The following is a 15,140-nucleotide window of genomic DNA, read 5'->3' as shown; positions in this document are numbered from 1 at the left end:
GACTGGAACCGTTCCGCATGTCTTTTATGCTGAGATCAGTGTATTATACACTCCCAACTCCAGCAAACCTGTATACTGTAAGTGGGGCATGAGAGAGGACCCACTGTGCAGACTTTGTAGGGAGTGGGGCACCATCGCAAACATCATGTCTGGATGTAAATCAGAAATCAGAAAAATAAGAAAATTGGTCTAACAAAGAGATTGCCTGGTAACAAAAGAGACTTTTATTAAAAAAAGAATTGCAGTTTTTGTTTTGATTTCAGGTATTTAATCTAGTTTAGTTTTGCACAATTTCGAGTGTGATTGACTGATGAAGAGTCCAGGGTGTACCGTGCTGGAGATAGACTCCAACTTTCTTGTACCCCCAAACAATAAAAGCAATATGGAAAATGGATTTATGAAAAATTGTTCAGAAGACAGCTCTGTTCAAAATAAATTGAAATATGATTAGAGTAACATCAAAACAATAACAACAACAAAACAAAGCTAGTCGGAAGGAAGGAAGCGTAAAAGTGTTTTCTTAGATGTCATTAATGCCATTTAAAATCAAATTAATTTACAACACCAGTCATTTAAAATCATCCCAAGATTGTCTTTGTTTATTCCTGCCCTTTCAGGCCCCTGATGATTGACCCTCAGGGTCAGGCCAACAAATGGGTGAAGAATTCAGAGAAACAGAACAATTTAAATATTATCAAATTAACAGATGATGACTACATGAGAACTTTGGAAAACTGTATTCAGTTTGGAAGCCCTTTGCTGCTAGAAAATGTACTAGAGGAGTTGGACCCATCACTGGAACCTCTACTCCTCAAGCAAACCTTCAAACAAGGTGCCTAGAATTGGACATAACTTCCAAAAGATTCCAAACTTACGATGTAAACATTAACATGCTTGTTTTCAACTAGGTGGAGTGGAATGCATCAAACTGGGGGACAGCGTGATCGAGTACTCCCCCGATTTCCGCTTCTACGTCACCACCAAGCTGAGGAACCCTCATTATCTACCTGAACTGGCCACCAAGGTGTCTCTGCTCAATTTTATGATCACCCCAGAGGGCTTAGAGGACCAACTGCTGGGAATTGTGGTTGCCAAGGAAAGGTACTGTAGCTGATAGTCCACTGACTTTTCTTACCGCACTCCAGCTTTTCTTCTGCTTCATATGCTTTGCAGGCCCGAGTTGGAAGAGGAGAGAAATGCACTAATTCTGCAGTCAGCTGAAAATAACAGGCAACTCAAGGAAACGGAGGACAAGATCCTTGAGACACTCGCGACCTCAGAGGGAAATATTCTGGAAGATGAGAGTGCTATTCAGATTCTAGACTCAGCAAAGATAATGTCCAATGAGATTTCAAAGAAACAAAAGGCATGTGCTATGTGCTCAACAGACAGGATCTGGGATGCATCTGGGATTTCTTATTCCATAACATTCTTATTAATTAATTTCCCAGATTGCAGAGGAGACTGAGATCAAGATAGCAGAGTCGAGAGAGTGTTACAGAGCCATTGCCAAGCACTCCTCCGTCTTGTTCTTCACGATTGCTGACCTGACCAACATCGACCCAATGTATCAATACTCTCTCAGTTGGTTTGTCAACCTCTATACAAACTCCATCCAAGATAGGTGAGTGAAGTTTACGGTGTAACTCACTAAAGGATGTGCCAGAAGATCGCATTGTGACGATGTGAAATTTCAAAATGTGAATTCTAAAGTATCATTTACTGCTGTATGCCTTTGGTTCCTGATGTCATAACAACGTTTAGTAAATGTTATGCTGTTGCCTTGCATTAACTGCAAAATTAAAAAACTACAATTTATATTTTACTTTTGATTTGACGTAAAGCTTTTGGTATTTATTTGATTGTTGAATGTTTATTGTGAGGCTGAAGGAACATTGAACTGGTCTGTATTGTATTGAGACCCTTTCCCTGTTTCCATTTAGTAAAAAGTCCAAGATCCTGGAAAAGAGGGTCATGTACCTGATAGATTACTTCACTTATAACTTGTTCTGCAACGTGTGTCGGTCACTGTTTGAGAAGGATAAACTTCTCTTCTCCTTTCTCCTGTGCTGCAATCTACTTCTGTGAGTGCCATTTGTGGAATAGCAACTGGCTACCTTTGGATCAGTGTACTAATACGAATAAAATAAATACTTCCATCAGGGCAAAAGAGGAGATTGAGTACAATGACTTAATCTTTTTGATGACTGGAGGCGTGGGTCTGCACAACACCATTGCTAATCCCGATCCAAGCTGGTTGCAGGACAAGAGCTGGGATGAGATTTGCAGAGCAAATGAGCTTCCTGGTTTAAAAGGAATAAAGTAAGAACTTTACTCAGTGGTTTATTGGTTGCTCGTTCCTACTGCACAACCATTCAACTTGCAGTGTGGACTTAAATGTGTTTATTCCGCAGAGACGCTTTCATTGGGGATCCAGAACTTTTCAAGCCTATTTTTGACAGCAAAGAGCCGAGCAACACCCCTGTGCCCTCACCTTGGTGTGATCAACTCAATGAACTGCAGAAGATGATCATCATCCGCTGTCTCAGGCCTGATAAGATTGTGCCGGCCGTAAACAAATATGTCATAAGTAAATTGGGGAAAAATTTTGTTCAGCCCCCGCCCTTTGACTTAAGTAAGAGCTACCTGGACTCCAACTCCACCATCCCACTGGTGTTTGTGCTTTCTCCTGGTGCTGACCCCATGGCTAGTAAGTTCTGCAGGTCTGTTCTGAAACCTCATGTCATGCTGACACTGATATTCATGAGACACTAACCCTTCACAGGCTTACTGAAGTTTGCAGGTGACAAGGACATGGGTGGTAGCAAGTTCCAGTCTATTTCTCTGGGACAGGGCCAAGGACCCATTGCTTCCAAAATGATATCCACGGCCATGCAGGATGGGACATGGGTGTGTTTGCAGAATTGTCACCTGGCAGTTTCCTGGATGTCCACCCTGGAGAAGATCTGTGAGGAGTTTAGTCCCGCAATATGCCACCAAGACTTCCGACTTTGGCTCACAAGCTACCCTTCGCCCAAGGTAAAGTGCAGCGTAATGTTTTCGAGCATGCACGACAGCTAGAGTTTTAAGGTTCTGGCCCACAAATTGCTCTGTCTTGCTCCCCCTTTTACCAGTTTCCAGTGACCCTATTGCAGAATGGGGTGAAAATGACAAATGAACCCCCAACAGGACTTCGACTAAACATACTGCAGTCGTACATGTCAGATCCTGTTTGTGACCAAAACTTCTTCAATAACTGTCCTAATAAAGAACTGGTGAGTTCGGGGCATTGGTAGAATGATTGTCACACACTCCGTCCCTGCCCTTTTCTTGAAATACCTCTATATTTTTCTGTAGATTTGGGAAAAGCTCCTGTATGGCCTGTGCTTCTTCCATGCGCTTGTTCAGGAGAGGAGGAAGTTTGGTCCACTGGGCTGGAATATTCCTTATGGCTTCAATGAAACTGACCTTCACATTAGTATCAGACAGCTCCAGGTAATCATTCAAAGGCTCAGTGGTAAGATTGCTACTATCACACACATCTAAATGCATGTCATGTATCTCCCTGTGTAGTTGTTTATCAACGAATATGATGAGGTGCCCTTCGAGGCCATAACTTATCTGACCGGAGAGTGCAACTATGGAGGCCGCGTGACAGACAACTGGGATCGGCGCCTCCTGAACACCATGTTAGCTGACTTCTACAACAAGGATGTTGTGGAGAAACCTTCTTATCCTTTCTCACCGAGTGGTGATTATGTTGCACCTCCCAAATCGGCCTATGGAGACTATCTCCGATTTATCAAGGTAACATTTATCATGACATCACACATGTTCATTAGCTTATTAGATGAGTAAGAATACCTTGTCTGCCTACCAGGAGCTTCCAGTCAGCCAGCACCCAGAAATATTTGGGATGAATGAAAATGTGGACATTTCTAAGGACCTGCAGCAGACCAAGCTCCTGTTTGATTCATTGCTGCTCACCCAGGGAGGCGGCTCTAAGGGAGGGGGTAGCTCTGGGAGTGACAACACGCTGTATGACATAGCAAATGATATCCTCTCTAAGGTATGAGCTAGTATAGCTCTTCGTTGGTTTCATTTCACTTTACAAGAGCGTTAACAGTAATAAGAGTTAGCTAACTTCTTCCTCTGTTAGCCTTATGTGAAGAGTGTTGTTGCATCTGTTTCTTTTTACCAGATTCCAAGTAATTTTGACATTGAAGCAGCTCTCATGAAGTACCCAGTTCTCTACAAGGAGAGTATGAACACTGTGCTTGTCCAAGAAATGGAGCGCTACAACACGTATGAACATACACACTCTGTACAGAATTACTTGAGGTAAGTCATTCTACTATGACTGTATTTCTTTTGTCCTGTCCAGGCTGTGTACCACCATCCGTGTCAGTCTTCAGAACTTGCTGAAGGCCCTCAAGGGTTTAGTGGTGATGGATGCAGAGCTGGAGGGAATTGCAGGGAGTTTAATAGTGGGCAAGGTCCCAGAGAAATGGGCCAAACGCTCGTACCCGAGCCTCAAGCCCGTGGGGAGCTACATCACTGACTTTCTGTCAAGGCTCAAATTTTTGCAGGTGAGTCACAATTAACTGACACTAAGATGCCCTGTCCATTTGTCCAGATTTTCACTCTAACTTTATGTATCTATAGGATTGGTACGACTCTGGTAAGCCCAGTGTGTTCTGGCTGTCAGGCTTCTTCTTCACCCAGGCCTTCCTAACGGGGGCTACACAGAACTATGCCAGAAAATATAACATTCCAATTGACCTGCTTGGCTTTGACTTTGAGGTCAGTACACATTTTTTAATCTTTAGCACAATCGGTTAGTTAGTTGTCAATTTTATGGCTCTTAGATTTCCTCGACCTGACAGGACTTGTTTTAGCCATTCCATGTGTGATGTTGTCATTTGATCATACAGGTTCTTCCCATTGATGAGTCAGAATCGCCTCCTGAAGATGGTGTCTACATTAATGGATTGTTTCTTGATGGAGCCCGATGGGACAAACAAAGGTACTATTGCCCCCGCCTGGGTGTCATTCTTCCTTGATGTGCAAGATGACCTCATGCAAATTCTCACAAAATGATACTTTTTTTGTTTCTATCATCAGTGGAGTTTTAGTTGAGCAGTATCCCAAAATTCTATTTGTTTCGATGCCCATTATCTGGATAAAACCCAGTAAGTATGCAAATGAAAGATCACTGGCATGACATTGATTTTTTTAGGCTGCCAAAGTATAAAACATTCAGTTTTCATTTCACTCCCAAGATCTTAACTTAATGCTAATTCTCCCTCATACAAATGTTGTCTGACCTCATTATATATATATTGCCTCCCTTTCTCCACCATGCAGCTAAAGACATCCCAGATGAGTCTGACAGCCGGTATGTTAGTCCTCTTTATAAGACCAGCGAAAGGAGGGGAACCCTCTCCACGACAGGACATTCCACCAATTTTGTCATTCCTATGATGCTGCCCACCACCAAACGCGCTCAACACTGGATCAAGCGTGGTGTGGCACTACTCTGTCAGCTTGATGATTGACATCATCACTGGTCAATAATTATGTTAGGCATTCTACTTGTACTTGTAATTCTGTAGACCAGCAATGTCATACTCATTTGCATGTTGGACCATTTTCAAAGACAAATGTACACAGGTTCAATCAAATATGTCCTGCTACTGACTTGTGACCAGTCCAGGGTGTACCCGTCTTCTCACCCAAAGCCAACTGGGATAGGCTCAAACTCACCTGAACAGGATAAGCAGTCATGAATGGATGAGCCATTAAATGCCCAATTGTACTATATACTACATAATTGATTTCTTGCAGGTCTCAATGATACTGTTTTAAGCAGTGGATGTCTCCTAACTTCCTTTAGCTTAATGAGAAAAAAAACATAAATTCTTATTTTTGGCAATCCAACTCTTTTAGATGGTGCGGACAGTGTATTCAGCACATTGTCATCATACCTCCAACCATATGTAAAAAACCTTGGTGTACTTTTAGATGGTTCTTTTAAACTTTGTAAAGAAGTGAGGGCTGTGGTCCAATCTTGTTTTTGCCACCTGACACAGTTAGCTGAGGTCAATGGCAGAGCTACGGGGTGGTCACTCTCCGGCCACCCCAGTGGCCACCCCCACGGCTGGGGAACAATTTTGACAAATGCGGCTCTATGGTGCAGAACATTAGTTCAGCCTAACAGCCATTTCCGCTTGGATGCATTTCACTGCAGCACACCACTTTCCGTGTGGAGGAGCTGTCAATAAAACCGCGTCTTGCATGAACTGCAAGCGGTAAGTTTTCCATGATTAGTTTGGTCGGTTCCGGTCAAGTTTTCTCACTAAATGTACTGTATGTTGACTTAAATTCTGAAGCGTGATTCAGCACATAAATCTCTTAATAATGGAAGCTCTCTGTAGCAGTATGAGTGGGCATGTAAACCAAGGAGTCTAGACTTCCGTATTAATCCTTACGCGGGTTTGGCCGCCATGATGGGGTGCAGAATCCAGAAACTATGCATTGAAAACATGTCCTCGGCACACTGCTTAGCTATTAATTGCTCTAATAGACGGTCCAAAAGCAGTTGCGGGGTGGCCAGCCTGGCCGAGTAATTGTCTCTCCTTGGCCACCTGAAGCGTGGAGTTCTATAGAGGGATGATGGAGACGACGGCAGTTCATTTCCAATTCAGAAGTTTTATTCTTAACAAAACTACTACAGATACAGTATCTGGGCTCCGTAGTTGTATCTGCTGCCAACAGAAGTACGCAGGCCTTAGCACAGGCACCGCGAAGAGCATCCTTCTCTCTTTGGTCATGCGTCTTATAGCGTCCGTGAAGAGTGACAGTGGGGGTGGTGATTTTCTGAAGTTCTCAAGTCCGCCAGATGCTCGATAAACTTGTCCATTGGAGTGAAACTGTCATCTGTGTGCACTCAACCGGTGGGTTTGCTGGAACTTCCTCCTGGTTAGTGTTGCCCTTCATCTGAACCCTGTAGGCTCAGGAGAACAACACAGCATATAACATAACTGCTGACCTAGCACGTCTGCTCTGGCCAAAGGTTAAACCCAAGTCAGGATGTGTGTGCGTGAATATCTTAACTATGGTGCCCAACTAACTACTAAGTGATGTGAATATGTTAATATAAACTATAATGCATACCAATGTAAATCAACTGAGTAATATAGATATATGTTAATTATGATGCATAATAATGTAAGTCACCTAAATAATGTAAATATATGTGAATTAGGCATAATAAAAATCTACTTCTTCACACCCCAATGAAAAATTCCGCCACTGGCTAAAGTAAAAGCACCTGGTTGAAAATACAGCTGCTCGCCTGTTAACTGGCATAACTCCAGTCCTGGCCTCCTTACACTGGTTACCTGTTACAGGATCCAGTTCAAAATTCTCGGTTTTTAAATTGCTGAATGGTCTGGCTCCTTCATACTTACCTGACTTACTGTATGTTTATGTTTCCATAGAACAATGAGGTCCCACTCACAGATCCTTTTAACCACTCAAGATCTCATCTTAAATCTCAGGGCGATAGGGCCTTCTCTGTCACAGGTCCGAGGCTTTGGAATGGCCTGCCCCTAAACATTAGATTTGCGCAAACACTGGAGCATTGACCTGGGAATTGTTTTTCGTTTTAATTTTTATTAGTGTAATTATTTTTGTGTATTGTTTTTACCATATTTTAAATTGTACATTTTATTATTGAGTATGTTTGTGTAGCTTTGTGTTGCATTGGCTGCTGTACAGCACTTTGGGGTGAACTGTTGGAAATGTGCTATATAAATAAATTTGACCTTTACCTAATTCCAACTACAGAGCAATTGTAGACTTTTGACCATGTTGTTTAGATGTAAAGATAGAATGCCATCCTCTCTTGTAGAAAACACTTTATCCAAGGGTGGTTGATAGTGTGGTTCACACAGCTTACTAACTGGCCCAAACTGCATTTGCATTCAGTGCTCCATTAACTCAGCCTAACTGGCAATTGGGCCAGGGTGTAGTTAACCTGGCCCAATTCAGCCTAATTCACCTCTGCACTGGCAAGACTTTAAAACAGCTCTGCCTGTGTACAAGCTTTTTCATGGTCTTGCGCCAAAGTACATCTCTGACATGTTAGAGCCACACAAACCATCTCGGGATTCTAGAAGCTCAGGAAGTGGTCTCCTGCGCTTGTCCAGAGTCATGACTAAACACTGTCAGGCTGCATTTCAGTTTTATGCTGCCAAAATCTGGAACAATTGTCCAAAAGGTGTGTGACGATCCTCAACTTTGGCACTGTTCATATTCAAGCTGAAAACAGCTTTGATTGAACTGTGCATATGACAACAAAGTATTTTATCTGGTTATCTGGTCCCAACCCCCTATCGTAACATTGAACACGGTAAGAAAACGGAGTGGCTGGATGTAGATACTTTATTGGTTTTGATTTGATTTTGATTTGAAACATTTATTTCATTCAAGAAAGAAGAAAACAAACAAACAGTATTAAAACAAAATGACATTAAAATAAACACTCTTCAAACCAGAATGAAAGGGAGCAGAAGACAAGTCTTATAATCTCTGCCCCTTTTTCAATCACAAACAAGGTCGTACTTAAAAACAATATAAACAAAAAATATACATATAGCAGCCAGCCACGCAGATGGTTACATATGTCCTCAATTACAACTCAACCAATGCCATTTCCCACAGTAAAAATAACCATAGTATGACAGTCGATCATAACATAAATATTTCATATTTCATCAACAGACTCATTTTAACCATTTTTTTAAATATGACATCTGACTTGCATTCTTTAGTCTCTTTATTTAGATTGTTCCATAAATTGACTCCTTTTACAGAAACACAACGTTCCATCATTTTAGTCCTGAATTTTGTTTTTTTGAAAATCACTGTACCTTTTAACAAATACTTGCTTTCTCTTTTTCAAATCTTTTCTGAATATTAATTGGCAAAGTTTTTTTTATAAGCTTTCAGCATAATTTGCAATATATTATAATCTACTAATTCATGAAATTTCAATAGTTTTAACTGAAGAAATAATGGATTTGTTGGGTCTCTGTATCGTTTTCTACTAATTATCCTTATTGCTCTTTTTTGCAAAATAAATATTGACTGAGTATATGTTTTACAAGCATTTCCCCATACTTCAATGCAATAGGTCAGATATGGAACGATCATGGTATTGTACAACATATACATTGCTTTGTTATCCAGTGAATCCTTTACTTTATGTAACAATGCTATTATTTTGGATATTTTTACCTTCGTATACTGTATATGTGATTTCCAACACAACCTCTCATCCAGAATTACACCCAAAAACTTGGTTTCCATTACTCTATTAATTTCAATACCAATACCAATAATTGATCACAACCCGTTGGAGGCCCATTCCACTGGAGGAGCCACAATGACATGCAATGTTTTACTATCACTGGAAATGATAAGGCCTCCAACTAAGATTGTATAATGTAACTGAAACAACATGATTTGATACTGTATATAGTATGCTATAAAATAGCTAGGCTGCCCCTGTTGTACACATCAAACTCCTTGTAACGTAGGTAGTCTTTCAGTCTGGATGGAAGAGGGAGGTAGTTGATGAAAACAGAAGCTCTCAAGCGTAGGCAATTAAGATGCTCTCGAATCTGCAGCCGGCACAGATGCTTTAAGCTCCGTGCGTTCTCTGAAAGACAATAGACAAGTCCACAATGTATATATGCCAACACACTCAAAATACAGAGAAGGAGGAATCAAAGTTCAAACTTTGAATGTGGCAAATCTCCAGCCATTGCTTCTGTTCCTGTAAGGCTTCTCTCAGCTTGGCGCAAAAGGGGACATGGTCGGTGTAGTCCAGCATGATCCGAACCACCTGAGCAGATAAGTGCCTAAGCCAGGACACTGTTATCACCTCACAGAACTAAGAGAAGAGAGACGACGTCACATAACTTGAAGTGAGACATCTCGAAAGTATGTTTCATGACTATTTTTGACCCATCTCACCACCATATCTTTGATGACTGATGTCGTCCAGGGAGCAAAGTCGTGGCAACTGTCGCCATATGGACAGTCAAAGCAACGCCTCACATCGTAACCATGATTCAAAATCATTCTCAACATGACTTCATCTTTTAATGCATACTGCAGTGCTGAGGGAAAATGGGTGATGTTGACACGGGAGTAGTAGTTCACATTTGCCCCAAACTTCAGCAAGGTGTTGATGAGTTCATAGTTGCCCTGTCTCAGAGCCACCTGCAAACAACTGATAGGGTCCTGGTTCACCATTGCCCCGGCCTCTAAAAGCAAGCGGGTGCACGGAAGATCATTGTTGGAAACAGCAAAAAAAAGTGCAGACTTGCGTTCATCATCGTAGTTGCGTCGCACTCTTGGGTGGAGCATTAAGTTTGGGTCAAAGCCAGCTTTGAGCAGCAATTCCACACAGTGGGCGTGTCCTCCAGCGGCTGCAGAGTGAAGCGGACTCATGCCACTTTCCTTTACAGCGCATAGTTTTGTCACTGGAATGAGGCGCTGCAGTGCCCTATGAAAGAACAGGTCTAATATCACAACAAAGCACTGGTCTCCACTACAAATAGATATGCACAGTGTATCATGGTGGAGATTTCTCACAGTATGTGTCCGTGATATGCCACACGATGGATGGGCAGGTGACCACTGTACAAAGGCAAGTTAGCATCTGCTCCATGGTCCAGCAGCAAAGAGATTATGTCAGGGTTTCCTGATGCTGCTGCGTCGAACAAGACAGTGCCAGACTCTGATTCACATTCAACGTTTGCTCCTATCAAACAAACATTTCCATTACAAAATAACAAACTCAAATCATTTCAAAGAGAAGGCACCGGGTCATATTGCTTCATGTTGTATACCTTTCTGCAACAAAAGCTCAACCACACTGAGATGTCCATTTTGTGCAGCCAGAGCCAGCGGAGTTTTCTCTTTAGTGTCACAAACATTTGGGTTGGCACCAGACTCAAGGAGCAGATAGACAAAATTCTCCAGGCCTAGAAAGGCAGCCTCGTGTAGTGCTGTCCTGTTTAAGGGGCCTATCTGATCCACTTGAGCACTGTGGCGAAGCAGCAGTGTTGCCAGGTCATATTGGTCATTGAGAATAGCTGCGATATAAGGAGGATGAGAGAGAGAAAAGCAAGAGAAATGTTGAACATTTGTTGTTGCATGGAATACCTGCCACTAAAGGAGAATCCTGCTCATCATCCTGGAGATTAGGATTACATCCATTCTGTAACAGAAATGTGGCATTCTGTCTGCGGCCGTAAACTACAGCTAGAAACAACGGTGTCTCCCCCTTTAGTGTGCGGCACTGGGCTGTCCCCGAGGGAGAGGCTGGAACACAAACAGCTGATATCACAAGCACACTTTCATGTGGTCAAAACGTCACACATACCTGAAAATATCATTTCAAGTATGTCTTTACTCTCCTGCACTGCAGCTTCATGCAAAGGAATCCATCCTTGTTCATTAACTCTGGACAGAACCTCTGGTTGGGCCGTGAGTCGCTGAAGTGCATCCTCATCACCTGCATGAAGGTAACAGTTACACATGCATATCTCCTAAATGTTGGAATTCTCCTTTAGAAGGGAAACGGACTGTTTTAACGTTTACACCAGCATCTGTTTTACGGCAGATTTTGGCAAACTCTAGGTAAAACAATCTATCCAGATTTAGACAAATAAGCTTGTCGTTACACACCTTAAAAGTAATACTTTTTGAGTAATATATTATGAAGCTGGGAGAAGGAATGATGATGATATTAAAATATGTGAATTGATGCTTTTAATGGTCTCCCAATACCTGAATCCAACCTAGCCCCACTGGTATAGTTGCATTAACTGCCACTGTGTCCAGGAGCTGATTGATGCCTCATGAACTGTATGTCTGGGAGGGGATCCCCTAAGATGCCATCTGTCACCTCAGCAAAGCGGCAAGTAGGGAGTGCATACAGACACAGGGAGGCCACACACACAACAGAACCACATTATGAGTTGGGGAAATTCATGGAAGTTGTATTGGCCTGTCATTTTTCCACTTTATGATTTGGGCTTCAGTTGATCATTTTATTTTTGTAGTATTTTGTTCCCAACAATCAAACTATGTAATAGAGGTGTCTGACAATAATCGACTATTCGTCGATTCAATTTGGAGGAATCTGATTCGACAATCAACCTCTCCGTGTATGGTATGAAAATGTCACGTGATCAAGATTGTACCATTCTGACGACATGGGGGTGCCTAGGGCTGCTGCTGAGCGTAGATTTTTACATAGAATGTCTGTTTTTGTTACAAAATAGACTATTTTGACGCAAAATCAGCCCAACTTGTGTAAATCAAGAACTGAAAATGACGTGTGTTTAACTTCAAAAAGAAGATCTTATACTTTTTAAAAACGCAAAGAAGCTTTACATGGTAAACACAAACAAATACAAGTGTACAAAATAGCAAACTTAACAGTACAAAGTCAAAACCAAAAAGCAGAGTTGAGAACAAACAGTTAAAAGTACATACAAAAGACCAGATTGAGAGATTGCAATGTGATGTAATTACTCAATACTGTATGTACGTTTTAAAGAGTTACCTCTTAAAAGCAGTGCAGAACAAGCGTGTTTTTAAGTTAGTCTTGAAAGTGGTAAGGTCAGCAGTGTCATGGATGTGTGGCGGAAGTGAGAGCCAAAGGGAGGGGGTGGCAACAGACAAGGGTCTGTTCCCCAGGTTCAGCACTTGTTCTAGGGACAGTCAGGGGCTTTGTATCTGAGGAGCGGAGGGTATGGGAAGGGGTGTAGGGGTGGAGCAAGTCTTTAAGGTAAGAGAGGGCCTGGTTGTGGAGTGCTTTATGGGTGAGTAAAAAGATTTTTAACTGGATACATTAATGGATATGGAGCCAGTGGGGGTTGTGAAGGACAGGGGGGATGTGGTCTCATGAACGGGTACGGGTGAGGAGGTGGGCGGCAGAGTTTTGAATGTATTGGAGTTTGTTAAGGAGATTGGTGGGTGTGCCATAAAGAATACTTACTAAAATCACCCACTGCAGTTGAGCAATCCAAAGGAGCTGAGATGACCGCTGACAATCTTCAGCACTGACAGACTTATTGGCTCATAATAGCTACTAAAAGTCATCCAAAGTGTTGAAGTATTTTGAAACGGTTAAAGATGGCTCTAAGAAAGTGAAGCGCAACTTGTTTCAGCAGGTTCTGTTTCAGGTTCAACTTAATTTTATATCCCAACTGTGGATTTTAATCCACTAAATTAGGCTGCTGAGTTTTGGCAAGTTGTTGTTTCTATTTTATATCCACTTTTCTGATGTGTGATACGACCACTTGCCGACAGCGACCTTGTGCCGGTTTTGTTCATCTTGCTTTCTGTGTGACTAAATAAATGATGGTACCGTTGTTGCTCACCTACCATGTTTATTTGTTTATCTGAGTGTTTTAGCCTTTTTCTTTGAAGTGGAAAAAGATGCAAATGGAATGACGTTTATTTGTTGTAGCTACCCACTAGCTGTGCTCTTCAAAAACAAAACAACATTCGCCCATTAGTCGACTATGGAGAAAAACCTAATGAATCAGATTTGACCATGCAAATCTTTAGTTGTAGCCCTACTGTGTTATCAATAAAGCGTGGTCCCTCTATTTTTTTAGCAGCACCATCAATTTGTAATACCCATTTTTGGAGGACAATAAAAACGTTATTTTACCATATTGGATATTTCTTCTACTAAGTACATATCAAACTTGCAGATATTAGTAAAAACAATGGAGATTGTCAATCAATCACAGTGTGCATGAGGAATATCATCTTACCGTCTTTGATTGCTTTGAAAATCTCATCAGGGTCTTCACTTACTTTCAGATCACTACAGCAAGAAAATAAGTAGTGAGCCAGTTCAAATAATAAAAGAGAGTACAAGATTTATAAAAATAACCTTGGATTCAGGTCCTTGAGCTTTCGGTATTCAAGTAAACTTTGCTCTATTATGTATTGGGTTGCTTCGTCTTCATCCAAGTCATCATCAGATGACTGAAACACGTTGTCTTTTTTTTCTGTGGTCATCTGTTTGTCCATGAAGAGTAAGTGTTTAATTGTTTGTTAGGCGAAAATACATAGTATAGACATAGTATAGACATAGTATAGACATAGTATAGACGTATCGCTTACTTGCAGCAAAAATATGAGCAGGCAAATGAGGAAAAACAGCTCAACCAAATAGACAACTACAGCACACAATCTGGATCCTGTTGTTGGAATACAGTACATGTCTATGGAAATGGAATTTAATCCAGTCCAATGCTTCAAACCTTAGGCCACATGCAAGGGAAGCCTGCAAGCCTCTCCCCATGGAGAAACTCATGCATTTCTTTAGAGATAATGCTGGTAATAAAAGAAAAACATAAAAGCTAAAGAACATTAACTTAACTTATATCCATAGTGATTACATTAGCAACACAACATGAACATTCCTTATCCAACAAAAGGGGTCCAATAATAAGGCCTTTCTCTCAACACGTTTAGTTTGCGGTGTTTACCTTCAGAGAAAAGACAGAATGGCTGTGCTTCTCTTCTGGGACTTTCACAGCAGTGCACCAACACACACACTGTAGCTATTTTTATCTCTTCTACTATAAATAACTGATCATGGGGCAAACCCAGCTTGCACTTAAGCTCCCTTTTTTTTCTGCAACTGCAGAAAATCGATCTATATATGATACTGCAAATCAGTGATCATTTGGTAAATAATGTTTTCTATGATCTTAGTGTCTGATGCTTAGTTGAACACAACAAAGTTGGCAGCATCCTCAAAAAAGCTATTTTTAAAAATATATATTTTTACATTAAAAAAAATATTTCTATTGTCATGTTATAGAAACAATCATTAATAGTGATGTCGTAGAGGTTAGCAGGTCTAGATCAGGAGATCAGGGTTTGAATCTCTGATGGAACATCTTTGTGTGGAACTTGCATATTCTCTCTTGCATGGGTTTAGTCCGGGCACCTTGGCTTCCAAAAACTGCATGTTAGGTTAATTGGAGACACCAAATTGTCCACAGATGAATGTGAGTGCAAATGGTTGT

At 41.3% G+C, this 15,140-nt stretch overlaps 2 protein-coding genes across 3 annotated transcripts in view; one reads left to right on the top strand and one right to left on the bottom strand.

The window, feature by feature from the left end:
- LOC129180446 (dynein axonemal heavy chain 7-like) overlaps positions 1 to 5,582 on the top strand; it is a 32,778-nt gene extending 27,196 nt beyond the window's left edge. The window contains exons 39-56 of the mRNA XM_054774938.1: positions 618 to 832; positions 909 to 1,101; positions 1,174 to 1,366; positions 1,452 to 1,624; positions 1,944 to 2,084; positions 2,164 to 2,322; positions 2,415 to 2,710; positions 2,786 to 3,039; positions 3,135 to 3,275; positions 3,358 to 3,495; positions 3,574 to 3,807; positions 3,881 to 4,069; positions 4,202 to 4,305; positions 4,385 to 4,589; positions 4,666 to 4,803; positions 4,935 to 5,026; positions 5,125 to 5,192; positions 5,368 to 5,582. Of these exons, the coding sequence (XP_054630913.1) occupies positions 618 to 832; positions 909 to 1,101; positions 1,174 to 1,366; positions 1,452 to 1,624; positions 1,944 to 2,084; positions 2,164 to 2,322; positions 2,415 to 2,710; positions 2,786 to 3,039; positions 3,135 to 3,275; positions 3,358 to 3,495; positions 3,574 to 3,807; positions 3,881 to 4,069; positions 4,202 to 4,305; positions 4,385 to 4,589; positions 4,666 to 4,803; positions 4,935 to 5,026; positions 5,125 to 5,192; positions 5,368 to 5,558 (3,124 nt within the window). The 3' untranslated portion in view covers positions 5,559 to 5,582. The remainder of the gene's footprint in view (positions 1 to 617; positions 833 to 908; positions 1,102 to 1,173; positions 1,367 to 1,451; positions 1,625 to 1,943; positions 2,085 to 2,163; positions 2,323 to 2,414; positions 2,711 to 2,785; positions 3,040 to 3,134; positions 3,276 to 3,357; positions 3,496 to 3,573; positions 3,808 to 3,880; positions 4,070 to 4,201; positions 4,306 to 4,384; positions 4,590 to 4,665; positions 4,804 to 4,934; positions 5,027 to 5,124; positions 5,193 to 5,367) is intronic.
- Positions 5,583 to 8,452: 2,870 nt separating this feature from the next.
- Positions 8,453 to 14,634, bottom strand: asb14b (ankyrin repeat and SOCS box containing 14b). 2 transcript variants are annotated; one of them, XM_054786969.1, is made up of 10 exons: positions 14,595 to 14,634; positions 13,994 to 14,121; positions 13,872 to 13,924; positions 11,462 to 11,593; positions 11,242 to 11,400; positions 10,926 to 11,171; positions 10,669 to 10,837; positions 10,045 to 10,579; positions 9,808 to 9,961; positions 8,453 to 9,727 (listed from the first exon to the last, which is right to left on the bottom strand). In XM_054786969.1, the coding sequence occupies exons 2-10, from the start codon at positions 14,119 to 14,121 to the stop codon at positions 9,552 to 9,554; spliced, it is 1,752 nt and encodes a 583-aa protein (XP_054642944.1). In that variant the 5' UTR covers positions 14,595 to 14,634; the 3' UTR covers positions 8,453 to 9,551. The 2 variants fall into 2 exon arrangements, with proteins under 2 accessions (XP_054642944.1, XP_054642935.1); XM_054786960.1 differs by lacking the exon at positions 14,595 to 14,634 and having other exon boundaries at positions 13,994 to 14,204.
- Positions 14,635 to 15,140: the final 506 nt, after the last annotated feature.

This window comes from Dunckerocampus dactyliophorus, chromosome 1 (genome assembly GCF_027744805.1).
Source record: "Dunckerocampus dactyliophorus isolate RoL2022-P2 chromosome 1, RoL_Ddac_1.1, whole genome shotgun sequence".
Classification (NCBI taxonomy): domain Eukaryota; kingdom Metazoa; phylum Chordata; class Actinopteri; order Syngnathiformes; family Syngnathidae; genus Dunckerocampus; species Dunckerocampus dactyliophorus.
This window is presented reverse-complemented; position numbering and strand designations above follow the sequence as displayed.